The 14,816-nt window shown below is 41.5% G+C and overlaps 1 protein-coding gene across 1 annotated transcript in view; it reads left to right on the top strand.

Annotated features, from left to right (window-relative positions):
• Positions 1 to 592: 592 nt before the first annotated feature.
• Positions 593 to 14,816, top strand: part of ARHGAP25 (Rho GTPase activating protein 25) — a 46,946-nt gene continuing 32,722 nt past the window's right edge. The window contains exons 1-4 of the mRNA XM_011365624.2: positions 593 to 1,839; positions 2,025 to 2,224; positions 8,638 to 8,725; positions 13,579 to 13,695. Coding sequence (XP_011363926.1) covers positions 1,425 to 1,839; positions 2,025 to 2,224; positions 8,638 to 8,725; positions 13,579 to 13,695 — 820 coding nt within the window. The 5' untranslated portion in view covers positions 593 to 1,424. The remainder of the gene's footprint in view (positions 1,840 to 2,024; positions 2,225 to 8,637; positions 8,726 to 13,578; positions 13,696 to 14,816) is intronic.

Raw genomic sequence — 14,816 nt, 5'->3', positions numbered from 1 at the left:
ATCATCTACACAGCCTTAGAGTAAGTCATCAACCCCACTACCCTGTGAGTTATAGATGGAACATCTTCAACATAGCAGTTAACTAAGGAGCAAGATCTAAGAAAAATTTTGACTAAGGTGCCAGGATGCACTGATGTAAAGCAAACCCTTTGGAAACATACTGCCAAATTGTTTTCAAAATGTCAAATTATTTTTTTTACTAGAGCTGAGTCTATTAACTCTTATGATGATGTCTGTGCAACAGGAAGTTGAATCAAGTATGTCTTGCTCCCTGGTGTATAACATAATATGACATCTCAGTCCCTGGTAGGAGGTAAGGGGTGACTGCAAGCTGACACCTGGAAATGAGGGTATGTGACAGGAACACAGACCCCTTGCGAAGGTCAAGGGAGCCCAGTTAGGGCAGAGTCCTCTTCAGACAACAATACAGGATTGAAGCGCGACACATGTAGATAAGGTGGTAAGTCTGAATACAATTAAAATCAGTGGAAGAAAGATTTTATAATGCCATATAAATTTTAGTATTTGAATGTATGCCATAAACATAAATAAAGTTTGAAAACCCAAGTATAGAAGGGCATAGAAAGAAAGGAATCAAAAACAATGGGAAAAGTTATTGATTCAATGCATTAAAGATAAGAATGAAAGAAGAGAGAAAGCTTAATGATGGAGCGACATTTTGAAGTAATGAGAGAAGTTTAGGAAGCTCTCAAAGCTGATCTGTATCCTTGCAATAAGAAGTAAAGTCATCTGTTGATAACAATAATGAGTAACATTTGCTTACCTTGGACCAGGGACTGTGCTAAGTGGTTTACGTATGTTAGCTTGTTATTTCTCTGCAACGATTCCATAGAGAAGGGACTATTACTATCCTAGTTTAACAAGTGAGGAAACTGAAGCTCAAAGAAGTTGCATAATGGACCCAGGGTCAAAGTGACAGGAAAGGAAGAACAGGTCTCTAACCGGGTGGGATGCGATGGGTAGAGAATGGGGTTGGCTTAGTTCAACTACATTATAAATGTTATTGGGGGGGATGGTGGCAAAGCTGAAAAAAGGGAACATGAAATGGAAACTTCCTCCAGCAAGAAAATAAATGCAGACATAAGACTGGTAAGTGTAGAGAGAGTTGTCCTGAATGGGAATTACCGTGGAGACAAGCTGTGGATACTTGGCCCTGATCCAGTGAGGGGCAGAACTCATGTGTAAAAACAAAAGCCAACTACACAAAGCAGTGACTTGAAAGGGTCTGGATTCAAATTCTGTTTCTCCTTTCTGCTGGCAGATTTATTTTCCTTTCAAATGCTCCTGTGCTGTCAGCACGTGGGAGGGACAGCCTGACTGAAAAGGTAGGAGGAAAGTAGCTACAGGGAGGTTCTTGGTCCAGTATAAAGGGCTGTAATCACTCTCAGCAGACAGGGGACAGAATGGCATTCGACACTTGGCAGGAAAATTCAGGAGGTGCCAGCTTCCTGCCTGCTGGCTGCGTGGAGTGGGGCCAGGGGTGTTGCGGGTCTGCTGGGGAAGGGCCCCATTTGACAGTGAGGTCAGAGCGAAGACAACAGCTCCTTCTTGGTGAAGAATGCCCGGCAACTTCCGGTGCCGCTGCAGCTGCGTGGGACTCACTCACCCTGAACCGTCAGAGCCAGATATTATTTTCTACTCTCTCTTGTCAGATACTGACTCCCACGCAGGAAAAAGGAAGCACCTTTTGTCAGATGCTGCGGCAACTTCCTCTGCAGAACGCTCCAGCCAATCTTTCGCTTCGTAGAATGAGGGGGCCGACCCGGCTGCCGGACTGTGCGCGCTGGGCCTCTGGGTCTCGCCTCCTTCTCGGTCTCGGTCCGTCCTCCTTTGTGGGTCGCTGGGGACTTTCTCTGATACAGATCTGGACCCTTGAGCCGGACCTGGCGGGGGCCCCACCCGCCGCTCAGCCCCCTCGGGGGTTCCTCTCTCGCCTCCCCGCCCACTCTTTGCACACTGCTTCATGTCCCTCAGTCAGTCCGCCTGTCTGTTCCTCTCCATAGCTCGGTCAAGGAGTGTTATGACCGGCGAGCAGATGGCGGCTTTTCACCAGTCGTCCACTCCCAACCCGCTGGAAAGGCCTATCAAGATGGGCTGGCTGAAGAAACAGAGGTCCATCGTGAAAAACTGGCAGCAGAGGTACTTCGTGCTGAGGGCGCAGCAGCTTTACTACTACAAGGACGAAGAAGACGTGAAGCCACAGGTACTGGCCAGGCTGTCTGCCTCCATTACCAATTCTCTCTCTCTCTCTCTCTCTCTCTCTCTCTCTCTCTCTCTCTCTCTCTCTCTGTTTCTCTCTCTCTTTCCTTCCTTCGCTCCAGGCACACAGGAAGTGTCCCTGGAGCCCACCTAGATGACATATAAACTCACAGGGGCCTTCTTATTAGGATTAGACACACATCCATCTGCAAGGAGGTTGCTCTCTCCTTTTCGCTATTTTCTAGATATAGAACCTGAGCTGCGAAGATGACAGTGTGATCCTTCTTCAGGAAGCCCCAAGATGAACACTGTGGAGCTTCCTAAGTGCAGCTCTAACCCAAGGCTGGCAACACGGCCTTGATGATGACTCTGAGTATATGAGAGCTCGGATAGAGTAGATTTGGGTTCAAGAAAAATGATTTGGGGCTTTCATCTATTTGTTCAATCAATATTTATTGAGCATCTGCTATGTGATACTGTTCTGGGTACTTTAAATAAATAAGTGAGTAAAGCAGATAAAAATCCCTGTCATGTAGAACTCAGAAGATGGAGGGAAAAGTAGAGAATAAACATAATAAATAAGGAAAGCTATGTGGATTGTTGGAAAATGACTAGTTCTATGAAGAAAAAATAGAATGGATTAAAGGGAGCCAAGTGTTTGAAGGAGATGTTACAATTTTTAAAAGAGCGGTCAGAATGAGTTCATGAGGAAGGAGACATCTGAGCAAAGACTAAGGAGAAGTAAATAATCAAGCAGATCTCTGGGGAAAGAGCACTTCAGACAGAGGGCACAGCCAGTGCAAAGGCCCTGAGGTGGAGCATATCTGATGTCCTTGGGGAATAGCAAGGAGGTCAGTGTGGGAGCAGCAGAGCTAAGGAATGAGAGAATCAGAGGGGATGAGGTCAGAGAAATGGGGGTGGTCGTGGGGGATTGGAGCACAGATTACAAAAGGCATTGTAGGCCACTGCGAGGACTTGGGTGTTTACACTGAGGTTGATGGAGAGTTCCCAGGAGAAAGGGAACATTTTTTGACTTATGTTGTAAAAAAGATGGCTCTGACTATTATGTTCAAAAATAGACATAGGGCCTGAGGAAGGAGGCACAAAGGTAATTCAGGTGAGAGGTTATGATGTTTGAAATCTCAGTAGAACTTATGTGCTGAAGGAAAATGATCAGATTTCTCATGTACTTTGAAAAGAAAGCAAACAGGATTTCCCGATGTAGATGGGGCTATAGAGGGCTTTGGTCCTAAAGATTGGGCCTAAGTCTTTTCTCTTTTCACCGTTGATTCCTCATGGCCATTGTGGTGCATGAGAGTGAAAGGGATTGCTATTACCAATTACTCTGGGATCCCAGGTGTAAATTCTTGTGTCGGAGCAACCAGGAAAACTAGTTACTCTATCTAGCGCTCATGTCTCTGGAGAAGTAAGAGTGAGCTTGGCCAGAAGTAACTGATTAGGGAAGACAGACTCTAGAACCTTCTAGAGCCAGAAATAAAGCCCCAAGAAGGATGAGGATATTGAAGGTGCATGGCAGGGTATGTAAGAAAGGTGATAGCCATTTTGGAAGAGGAATATTATCTTTCAAGAGCAGACTTGAGGATCTGTGATGCATCAGCAGCACCTGGTTAAACAGGCCTTTTACTTGAGAGCTATTAGTGTCTGTCACTGCAGAGGCTGCAGAAGGGCCAGAGACCCCGCTACAGACTGAGTTCTTAGTGTCCTGTGCATGGTAGTCGGACTCCCTTCTCTTTACAAACAACTCAGACCCTATCAGAGCAATTACAGGCTCAGATGATAGCGACTGGTGCATTAATAGCTGATGCAGGAAGTCTTCCCATCTGCAGAGAGTGAGGGAGATGGCAACAATGTGTGCGCCTTCCTGAAGCCGAAAGGACAGTTCGGTGGCGTTCGCTCTCACAAGGTGTGGAGGGTGAGAGGCACATTGTTTCCAAGCTGGTGTTCTTTTCTTGGCTCTACTACCACCTGGCCATGTAATTATTTAATTTTTTTGGACTCTTTCTTTTTTTGTAAAATGAAACAATCTTAACTGGTTTTCATTTATCACAGGAGCAAATGATATGAAGCATGTGTAAAAAACTGTTTTGCAAAAGCATAAACTGAAGTCAAAGTGTAAAATAAATTATTGAGAGTCTTAGCCTTCTCTTCTTTACTTCTAGAGAAGGAAACCCAAAGTCCTCTCAGGATTACTTTAGCCTAGGATAATTAGGTAAAGCTGCTTCTAAGATAATAAGTATGGTTTATTATGTAGAAAAATAATACATCAGATCAATAGGTCGAGATCAATAAGTCAAATGAGAACAGCCCATAAATTGATAGCTGAAAAAAGCATTTGCTAAAATCCAATACTCATTTCAGATATAAAAAAGTTTTTTAAAAAAGCTTTTAAGAATAAAATGAATTTCATAGAAAGAATATTTTCTTTTATGTGGATATGTATATTTTGACTACAAAAGCTACATGTGTATGCATGGTAGGAAATTTGGAAGATGCAGAAAAGCACAGGTAGAAAATAAAAATTATCCCATCAGCCAGAAATAGACACCTAAATCCTTACTTCTTCCAGTTTTTTCTATACATATGCATTTTATAAACTCATCTATCCTAAGTGCAAAATTACTAGAATATCTTTTAATTAAAAAATTAACAATATGTCATGAATATGGCCCCTTATTATTAAATATTCTTCTATAATATAATTCTTAACAGTGGCAAAATAATCTATTATATGGACATTCTATAATTTAAGTTGAGCTGATGTGTCTATATTATTATTACAAACAAGAATTAAGAGGACATCTTTGTAGACTTTTCATATATCCACTATTATTTTATTAAGGTAAAGAAAAATCTATTAAAAATACTTTTATTATACTATTGCTTAACATTATTTTGGAACACTCAGATATTGCAAATATCTAGAAACAAAATGAAAGTTACAGACATAAGCTAAATTTTTGGATAAAAGTAAAGGTATGTTTCTACACTATGTTTTACACCATTCATGATTCTGGATAGATTAAAGACTTAAATGTGAAAAATGAGTTTATAAAAACTTTAGAAGAAAATGCAGTTATCTGCATAATATTTGGAAGACAGGTTTTTTAAAGCACAGCAACCAAAACAGCACAAGAGAAAGACTAATCACGTAAATGAAAATGTCGTACCTTAAAAACAAAGAAAAAGCAAATAATAAACAGGAAAAATTGTTTATATACATATGGTAAACAGATAGTCTTAATATTTAAAGTATTCTTTCAAATCTGCAAGAAGCAGCCCAGTAGAAAAATGAACAAATGACACAAATGGGCAATTTCCCAAAAAATGCGGTAGACAAAAAGCATGTATAAAAAGTTCAGTCTCAGTAAAAATTAAAGACATGCAATGTCAGCTAATGAGATACCATTATCCCCTTATCAAATTGGCAAAGATTTTCTAGTAATTTCAGTGTCGGTAAGGACTAGGGAACAGGAATTCTCATGTGCAGCTGGTGGAAATGAAAATCTGTACCACCTTCGTGAAGGGTAATATGCCACTTAAAAATGTGAACACTTTGACTCTGCGTTTCTGGTTTTAGGAATTTAATCTGAGTGGATGATTAACATTGATGTAGATAATTAAATTTACCTGTACATGTTTTTACCAGTGTTATTTATAATAGCAATGTAAAAACAACACCCAGTGGTAGAGCCTAAGTTATATCCGAGGACTTTTATGAATCTATACAATAGAGTAAATTAAGCCATTGATGCCCTAAATTAATGCTTTTTGAAATTGAAATATATTCATAATATAACTATTTTGTTTTCTTTTTTTTTAAAAAAAGCAATTTACAACAGATTTTCTTTTCTTTAGGAAAAAATTATGAATCCGTATTTATGGAAAAAGGCTTGGAAAGAAATAGAGTGTTAACTGTGATTATCTCTGAGTACTAGAGTTACACATAATTTTTAATTTTCTACTGTTTTGTTTAATTTCTAATATTTCTAAAATATAAATTCATTGTAAATTTAAAAAGAACACACACACTGATCCCTGGAAAGCTCAAAATAGGAGACATGCCCCAAATCTTAGAGCACTCAGATGAAAAAGGCCCTCAAGTATGCTGATGATGTGTATGTCAGTGGGTGCAACCTTTCTTGAAAGCAATTCAACCAATTTTCCAAAGGCCACAAAAGATCATACCCTGAGACCCAACTATTGTGGTTTTAAGAAACTATCTAAAAGAAATACTAAGATATATGCAGTGCTATGTCAATGAGACATATTGGGTCTAGTGTCCAACAAAGGAGAACGATTACATAATTATGGAACTCTTGTGTATGTGCTTTCGGGAACCTTAGAGCTCAAAAGAAGGCAGTCTGCATTTTTTTCTCCAGGTTCTTAGAGAGGTCTGTCAAGCTCTCATAGCATAATGCTCTCTAACTCATGACCTGGTTTTATTTAACTCATTCCGAAAGGTTCTTTGTCAGGGAAGTTTTTTAAAACAGAATCTCAGCAGATTGCCTTTCAAGTCTGCTACAATGATGGTTTTAGACAATCCTGGCCTAATTGTCTCCTTATTTTGTCACCTGCTTTCTGCGAAGTTACTTATGTGGTTGTCTATCGGAGATGTGCTGGTAAATGTTGAACAAATGACTTTCTGGTCGGGGAGCTGATTTGGACGTAGAAATCGCCAATTTCTGTGGTATAAATACTCCCACCATGGCCGACTCAAGCTGCGAACATGACATCACTGAACATGGAGTTGAGATATGCAGTAGCACAATGTTATATAGTAGTTCTACCACACGGATAGATGTAAATAACCAACCATATGAACAGAAGTAATAGTAAAATATAGTAATTAAGAAATGGTGAATTCTGAGTAGTATTACTTTTATTTTTAATATAAAATATTTAATTTTATATTAAGTCTATATAATTTAACTTTTAATAATGCCTGTGTTTAACAATTAGCTCACAGAGTTCCCGAAAATGTAACAGTCATCTTGAGCCAATATTAGCAGGGGTTCTGGCACACCACCGTCATACCTCTCCCCCAGCATAATTGCTGCAGGACTTGTGGCCTCCAGAACTTTCATCTTTGTACAGAGTCTACCCTAATCAACTTGCCAAGTAGGCAACTTAGGCCCTCCCTTGACTGGGAAAATCCTTCTTCCCATCAAAGTCCCCACCCCTAATCCCACTAATGTCTCTTTTACTATTTCCTACTCTTCCTGTCTCCTCTATTCATTTATGATGTTCAAGGCTTTTGTGCTCAATATGAGGAAACAGCTTGCAATTGTCATTTATGCCTTCGTGTGATTAAGTTTAACTCTGATTATTGCTTCTTCCAGCAAGTTAATGGGACTTATGAGTAAAGCCTTCCTTTTAATTCTAGTATCCCACCAACCAAAGTTTGAATCATATCTTTCCTATTGATAGCTAGCTTTTGATCTTGGATCAGCTAATCAACCTCTCTGAACCTTACTTCCTCATCTCTCCAATGGGGAAAATATCAGTCCATCCCCCATAGAGCTTTTATGAAGATTAAATGTGATAATATATTCAGGGCATTGAGCAGAGAGCCTGGCATCTAGTAATTGCTCGATAAATGGTATTTATATATTTCGTATTTTATTTTTACTATTTTTAGATGAAATTATTTGGGGTATCAAATATTAGTTTAGAGAGGTACTTAAGAGAGGCAGGTACCTCTGAAATTATACTTCCTTTTCCTTCCTACCAGGCAGCGTTCTCCCCTAACTAAAAATAACACGACCTTTTATTCTGGTGCCACTCATGCAAAGTAGCCCAGTAGCACAATCTCAGCGTCATTTTCTTCTGGGGACATTGGGAAAATTATAGAACCTTTCTGATTCCCAGTTTCCTCACTTGTAAATGGGCATAATGAAACCTTGCTTGGAGGATTGCTGGAAGAACTAAATGATTAATGCATTCAAGGCACTTAGCAAAGGGGAAGACTCCATCCCCTTTAATGGCTAGCTGTGGTTCAGTCCTCTGTGTCTCTTCTGGGATCCCAGCAGTTGGTATGGTCCACCCAGTCTCAATGTTGCCTTCACAAAGATCAGGTGTCTGCTTTGGCCAGGAAGTCGGGTTCTTGGAAAAGTAGGAAAAGGTAAGTTTTGGTGAGGATGCCCTCTCAGCTCATTCTCCCGTCAGGACCTCGTTCTTTTCTCTCTAGGCACCTAGTTTGCTCTCAGACAGCTACCACTTAATTTTATAGAAGCCTGAAGAGCAAAAGGGTCTCCATTCAAAGCTAGCTTTTCATGTTCTTCTCCACTTATTCCCCTCCTGCATCCTATCATAATCTTGTTTGTCTTCCAATTTAATATTAGTTCGTAGGTGATAAAATCACTGCTTATCTTACAGGCCTGACTTTTGATATTTCAGGGTTATATGTATCTACCAGGAAGTACTATCAAAGAGATCGCCACAAACCCAGAAGAAGCGGGGAAGTTTGTCTTTGAAGTCATTCCAGGTAGGTGACAAAAGATGGGACAGAGGTGTATTACATTCTCATTTTCCATCTGGATCCTAGAAGTCAAAGCTATATCCAGTGGATCTGTCAACAACTAATCAATCAACCAAGAAAGGGTGCATTGTAGTTCTGTATAGAGTTAATGAACCTGTACTAGTTCATTAACTAGCAAGTGAACTAAGTAGGTGCACATTCAGTTCAGCTATGTAAGCACTTCGTGAACATGGACTTGAAGTCATGTATTCCACTAGGCATTGGGACACTGATCTGAAGACATCATCCCTGCTCACAGAAAGGAATTCAGTCTAGAAGGTTAGGGGGACATTAAAATTAACAGTTAAAATATAAATTGAACTATGTGAAATTGCCATTTCGGCAGGTGGGAAATTGTTGACAGTCAACATTCTCCTATGGTTCAATGTGACCTAATAAGAAATGACAGCTCTGGGTTACTGAGTGCTTAGCACATGTCAGGTGCTGTAATTCACCTATTACACATGTTAGCAGCACATCAGAGGGTGTTTTTCCCAGTCAAGAGTTACTTTACCTTCTTCAAGTACATTTGGGGTAAGGGGAATTTGTCTCAGGAGAGTTCGTTTGTGTTTGTGTGAATCAGTCACACTGAGGCTGCTTCTCCCTGTCCCTTGCTCCTTTGTCAGCGGAACCAGGAACTCCAGGACTGCTGCTCCCATTGTGCAGCCAGGCTGTTGCCAACATAGCAGGGGAGACCACAAGTCCCCTGAGTGCCCCCTTTGCTTAACTCCCTCCTTACCACTCACCCAAGGCAGCTGTGTGCATAAGAAACTTGGTGAAGAAGGCAAGGTAGCAGAGAGGTTAGACATGCCCGGTTCGGAGTCACCCTGCCCAGGTCCAAATTCTGGCCCTGCCTCTTACTATTTGTGTAATTGTGATCACATTATTTAATTTCTCCCTGCCTCTATTTCTTTATCTATAAAATAGGGACAGTGATGATGATAGTGAAGATTAAATAAATATATATGAAACATTTCTCACAGTGCCTGATATACAGTTAGTACCATGTAAGTATCTGATATTTCGAAGAGGACTAGAGGAAATTATAATGTAGAAACCAGTCCTAAAACTGACTATGACTATTTATAGAAAACAAAGAAAAACTTTTTTTTAAAGTTTAGCTCTTTCCAGGTGGCCTCTCACGGCACCCCCTTGCTTTTTTAATCCAGCTCTCTTCCTCCTTAGAGGAAGAGCTTACTCTTTCAGTCTCCCCTCTCTAGGATAAACTCACCCCTTTTCCACAAGGCTTCCTCCAGTCCTAGGATCCCTTACAGGCACAATTCATTGGATGCAACCATCCATGGTAACACATGTCCCAAAGCCTGAATTTTCAATCTGGGGTAGCCTTACTGAGAGCTCCAGCTGCAAATTCACCGTGGGCTTTGCACCAAATGTCTAGTACCCTTGAGAATTGCTGTGCTAAGATAGGATGAAGATCTGTCCTCTCATTATCACTCATACTTGCAGAAGTCTCCTGGGCTACTAGGGGAATTCTTGAACAGATTCACACACAGACACACACAGACACACACAGACACACACAGACACACACAGACACACACACACACACACACACACACACACAGATATATGGACACACACATCCCATAAGGACAAACAATAATTCTAAAGCAATAGAACGATTTTCCTAAAGGTGCCATCATTCCCAAGCCTCCACCCGACCTAAAATGAGACAACTCTTTATGTTATGATGCAGAGAATTTTTAGTTCCCCTTTTTGTCATCCTCTTGTGCTAGATGATTCTCAGGGGCCAATGCTGGCACAAGAGACGGCGTTCCAAATCAGGGCCCTCTCTCTGTAATTACCAGTGTTAGTTGCACGAAGGCCACAGAAAACGCTTTAATTGTAGTTATGTTTTTCTTTATTTGGGATAGGCAAAAATTTAGGGCAAGCTTGCCTCTTCCCATTTACTTCTAGCAGAATAACTGTCTCTTCTCCCACCCAAAGGGAGTCATCAAGGATAGGAGGATTATTCCTTCTGTTGCATCTAAGGTCGTCGCCTTATTAGATGTTGTCATTCACTTATACAACAAATTTATTGAGCACCTGCTGTGAGCCAGGTGCTACTGGAGGAACTGGGAATCCAGCAAAGAACAAAATAGCCTGCATGCAGCTTACATGGGAGGAGACTGACGACAAATTAAATAAATGAGAAGATGGTATAGTTTTATGATGGGATAAGTACTATGGAAAAAAAATAAGCAAAGAAAGAGAAAGTCCTGGGCGAGGTGGTGGTGGTGGTTGATTTGTCATTCTAAATAGAGCAGGCAGAGTAAGTGACTTTTGAGTCACTTTTGTTGAGAAGGTGACCTTTGAGCAGAGATCCGAAGGTGCTGAAGATGAATAAGCTACATGCACGTCTGGAGGAAGCATTCCAGGAAGGGGAACAGCCAGCGCAGCGTCTCTGAGCCTATTTCACGTGTTCAGGAAACAGCAAGGAGACCAACGTGGCCGCACTGGCGTGAAGACAGGAAAGAAGGCCGGGAGATTTGGTCTGTGGTGGACACGACTCTTACAGGCACTTACAGGCAATCGTAAAAAGTTTAGTTTTTATACTAGAAGAATGAGAAGCCATCCGGAAGTTTTGAGCAGAGAAGTGACGTAATCGGACTTATGATTTAAAACTCTTTTGAGTTGAGATGAGAAGGGGCCTAGGACAACGGGGAGACCAGTGAGGAAGCTATTGCAATGATCTAAGTCAGAGATGGGAACAGTGAAAGGGTGAGAAATAATCAATTTCTGGATACATTTTGAAGATAGAGAGGACTGCATTCGCAGATGGATTGGATGTGGAAAAGTCAAGGCGACTCCAAGGTTTTCGCCTAAACAATGGCAAAGATGATTTTAAACGATGAATTGGAAGGAGTTCCTTAGGCAATGAAAGAAAAGAAGGGAAGTTCCTTTCTGACAAGGAAACAGCCCAGTAGGTGACACATTTGTACAAACAGTGAAAGTCAGAGAAAATATGTGCCTGAGGGCAGAGTTGCTATTCGTGGGCTTTGTATTAATTCTAGGCAATTTCCCTGAAAGAGAGCCCATCCTAGCACTGTTATATGCCCAAACATTACTTTTTTTTTTGTAGGGCAACAAAAGATTTTAAAATTTCCTTTGGTTCTGGTTTCTTGAACCTGTCTGTATTAATATCACTGAACCTCACCTTCTTTACCCTCTGAGATGACCCAATTCTGAATACATTTTGTCATTGGATCATCAGATCTTCTGGCCCTAAGGGTCAGTCCATGGGAGCCCTGGCCACTCAGAAACATCTTAGGAACTGAATGTTTCTCAGTGAGGTTGCCATAGGGGATCGAAAGGATCTCCCAGGAATCAAGGTAAACTAAAAAGTCATGTTCCTGACAACGCAGTAGACTGGAGTGTAGTTGTGATGGGGAAAGACACCAGATAAATGTTGGCCAAGGTCAAATTTGAAGCAATATAGGCCAGTGGAAACTCCTTTGGGAGAAAGGAGACCAATAGCTTCGCCCTGAGCTTGGCAATTAACTTACTGGGCACCGAGGAGCAGGTCCCTTTGCATTTCTGGGTTTAGGTTCTATTATTTGTAGAGAGGAAATGATACTAGAGAGCCCATTCTATTTCAAAGGGATATTTTGATTCCTACAGAACTTTTTGTTGCTGTTGTTCTTCCCTGAGCATTTTTTACTTCCTATTCTACATCTGGAAACACCCAGCCAGGGCTTCCAGGGGCAGACCTTTCTGATCAGAAGAGCTGATGACCTAATGATAGACAGATTCAGAATCAGCTATCTCAAAGGGTGAAAGAAGGTGAGGCTTGGTGACGTTAAGATGGGTTCAAGAGACCAGGACTAATGGGAATTTGAAAGTCTTTTGTTTTCCTGTAAGAAAATATAGTTTTTGGCACAAACATGGTACTAGAACAGGCTTTCTTTGAGGGGAATGGCCGGACATTGAGAGAAGAATGGATTGATATCTACATAGACACTTTGAAATTTAATAGTACCCTGTGATTGAAAGGAATTGCTGTTATTTTCTTGTCCTTGCTAAGATCTGTGTTTGATGCTCTCCTCCTTCTCTTCTTCTCTCTCCCTATTTTTTTTTTTAATCATTTTGTCACTTTCTTTCATTCTTTATCTCGGTCTCCTCTTCCCCCCTACACTTCCTTGTCATTTCCTCTACCCTTTTGTCCATTCAAGAACACAAATGCAGGAAATACTACATATGTTTTTAAAGAGAAAATAGTAAAGAAAGTCCTAATAAACTTCATTTGTTCATCATGTATGTATCGAGAACCTATCGTTTGCAATATCCTGTGCAGGCAGGAGAGCAGTCATCCTGAACAGGAAGTACCTATTTCATGAGAAAGACACACATGTGTTTGTTGTCCCTCCTTCTTGAGTGCTGTTCCCTTTCCCACCCCACGACTGAGTTCAAAGGTAGCTTAGAAAGTATCTATGATTAGCATGATGGACTGAAGTCGTCAAACTTGTATGGGCTGGTCTTGTCTCCTCTAATACTGAAACTGCCCTGTGAATTTTCTCTTCCGTTTTGGTAAGAAATGGCTTCTATTCTCCACAGGTGCAGCTCTCAACCCAAGTCATCTCAATTGTAGACCACCGTGGTCAGTGGTTTATCTACAGAATTAGAGCTTCGGCAAAAACAATAAGGGTGCACAGAGATTCAGTGCCACTGAGGACGAGTAGATAATGTGATAGGTTATTTAATTGAAGCAAGGAAATGGTCGGATTTGGCCCCCATTTGCTTCCCCTTGCTCAAGCCCATTACCACTCTATGATCTTCATTAGTGTTACTTCTTCTTCCAGCCTCATGGGACCAGAGTCGCACGGGACAGGACTCTTATGTCCTCATGGCCAGCTCCCAGGCAGAGATGGAGGAGTGGGTTAAATTCCTTAGGAGAGTCGCTGGCACGCCCTCTGGAGGTAAGGACCCCTGCAGGCTTTGCTGGGCAGAGGTCTGTAATATTTCAGAGATGGGGTGGAGGGCAGCTCCAGACATGATTTTTCCTTGAGCAGTTTTCAGAGGATACCACCAGAGGACAACTCTGAGGCCATGCTCATTGCCAAGCCTCTAGCTTCCCTCGCTCGGTGATCTCAGCTGGTATCAGGAATCCACCTGTGAACCCAGGATCTGGGGCAGGGAGGCAGTTCTGTGGCCTGTGACCTGCCCAGTGGGGGCTACAAGAAAAGAAGTGACCTGGATGGAACAGCCAAACTCAAGAGCGTCCATCCCAGCCATCTTGAACAGTGTCAACTGATTACAAAAAGAGTAGCATAGTTTCATTAACCACTTCTCATTTCCTCAACACAATATTTTTTATGATGCTAATCAGGCTGAGACGAGGCTTTTATTTACTAAAGCTCTATTATGTGCTGTTTAGCCTGCATAAGCTTAGCTGCAGTCTTCCTTATTGCCCTGGATTGTGAGATTGTTGACATTTTCTGTTTTCCCTTGTCTAGTGCTTTAGGCTCTCTGCGTTGACAAGGGTGGTGGATGTTGCCTAACTATGCACCTTCTCTGAGTCAAAATACTGCCTTTGCACTGTGATCAGCATCTGCGACCTATGTGGTGCTTGGCTCAGCCTTGCCACAGTGATCTGCTGCACTCTATTAAAATCCACATGGGGATTTCTCTCTCCCCGTACCCCAAGGCCACCACCCAGAGAAGCAAGTCAAGCACAAGTCCTGTAGGCAGGGGAAAGTCCAAGGGAAAAGAAAGAAGAGAGAAGCACTACTTATTTATTCAAGAAACAGAGTTTGGTTCTAATGTGGCATTTCAGATGTTTTTAAGCCTCTCATTAAACCCAAATCATAGATCTCGGAGGAGAAGGCATTTGAAGACAACAGAGTTGAGTCTGAAGCCCCAGGGCAAATCAGACATTTATTTTTCCTGTTTGTAAGTCAGGAAACTTTGTTCCTGAAGAAGTAAATGATTTGTCCACGGGGTCCATCTGTCCAAGGGTGGGGGCAGGGCTCCTGCTTCTGTAGGCAGCCCGCTTCTGTCACAATGTGATTTCACTTGTAAGGTGCCTGGGTGTACTAGA

The sequence above is a fragment of the Pteropus vampyrus genome, unplaced genomic scaffold (assembly GCF_000151845.1).
Source record: "Pteropus vampyrus isolate Shadow unplaced genomic scaffold, Pvam_2.0 Scaffold113, whole genome shotgun sequence".
NCBI lineage: Eukaryota > Metazoa > Chordata > Mammalia > Chiroptera > Pteropodidae > Pteropus > Pteropus vampyrus.
Note: the sequence above shows the minus strand (reverse complement) of the source record. Positions and strands in the feature narration are given on the sequence as shown.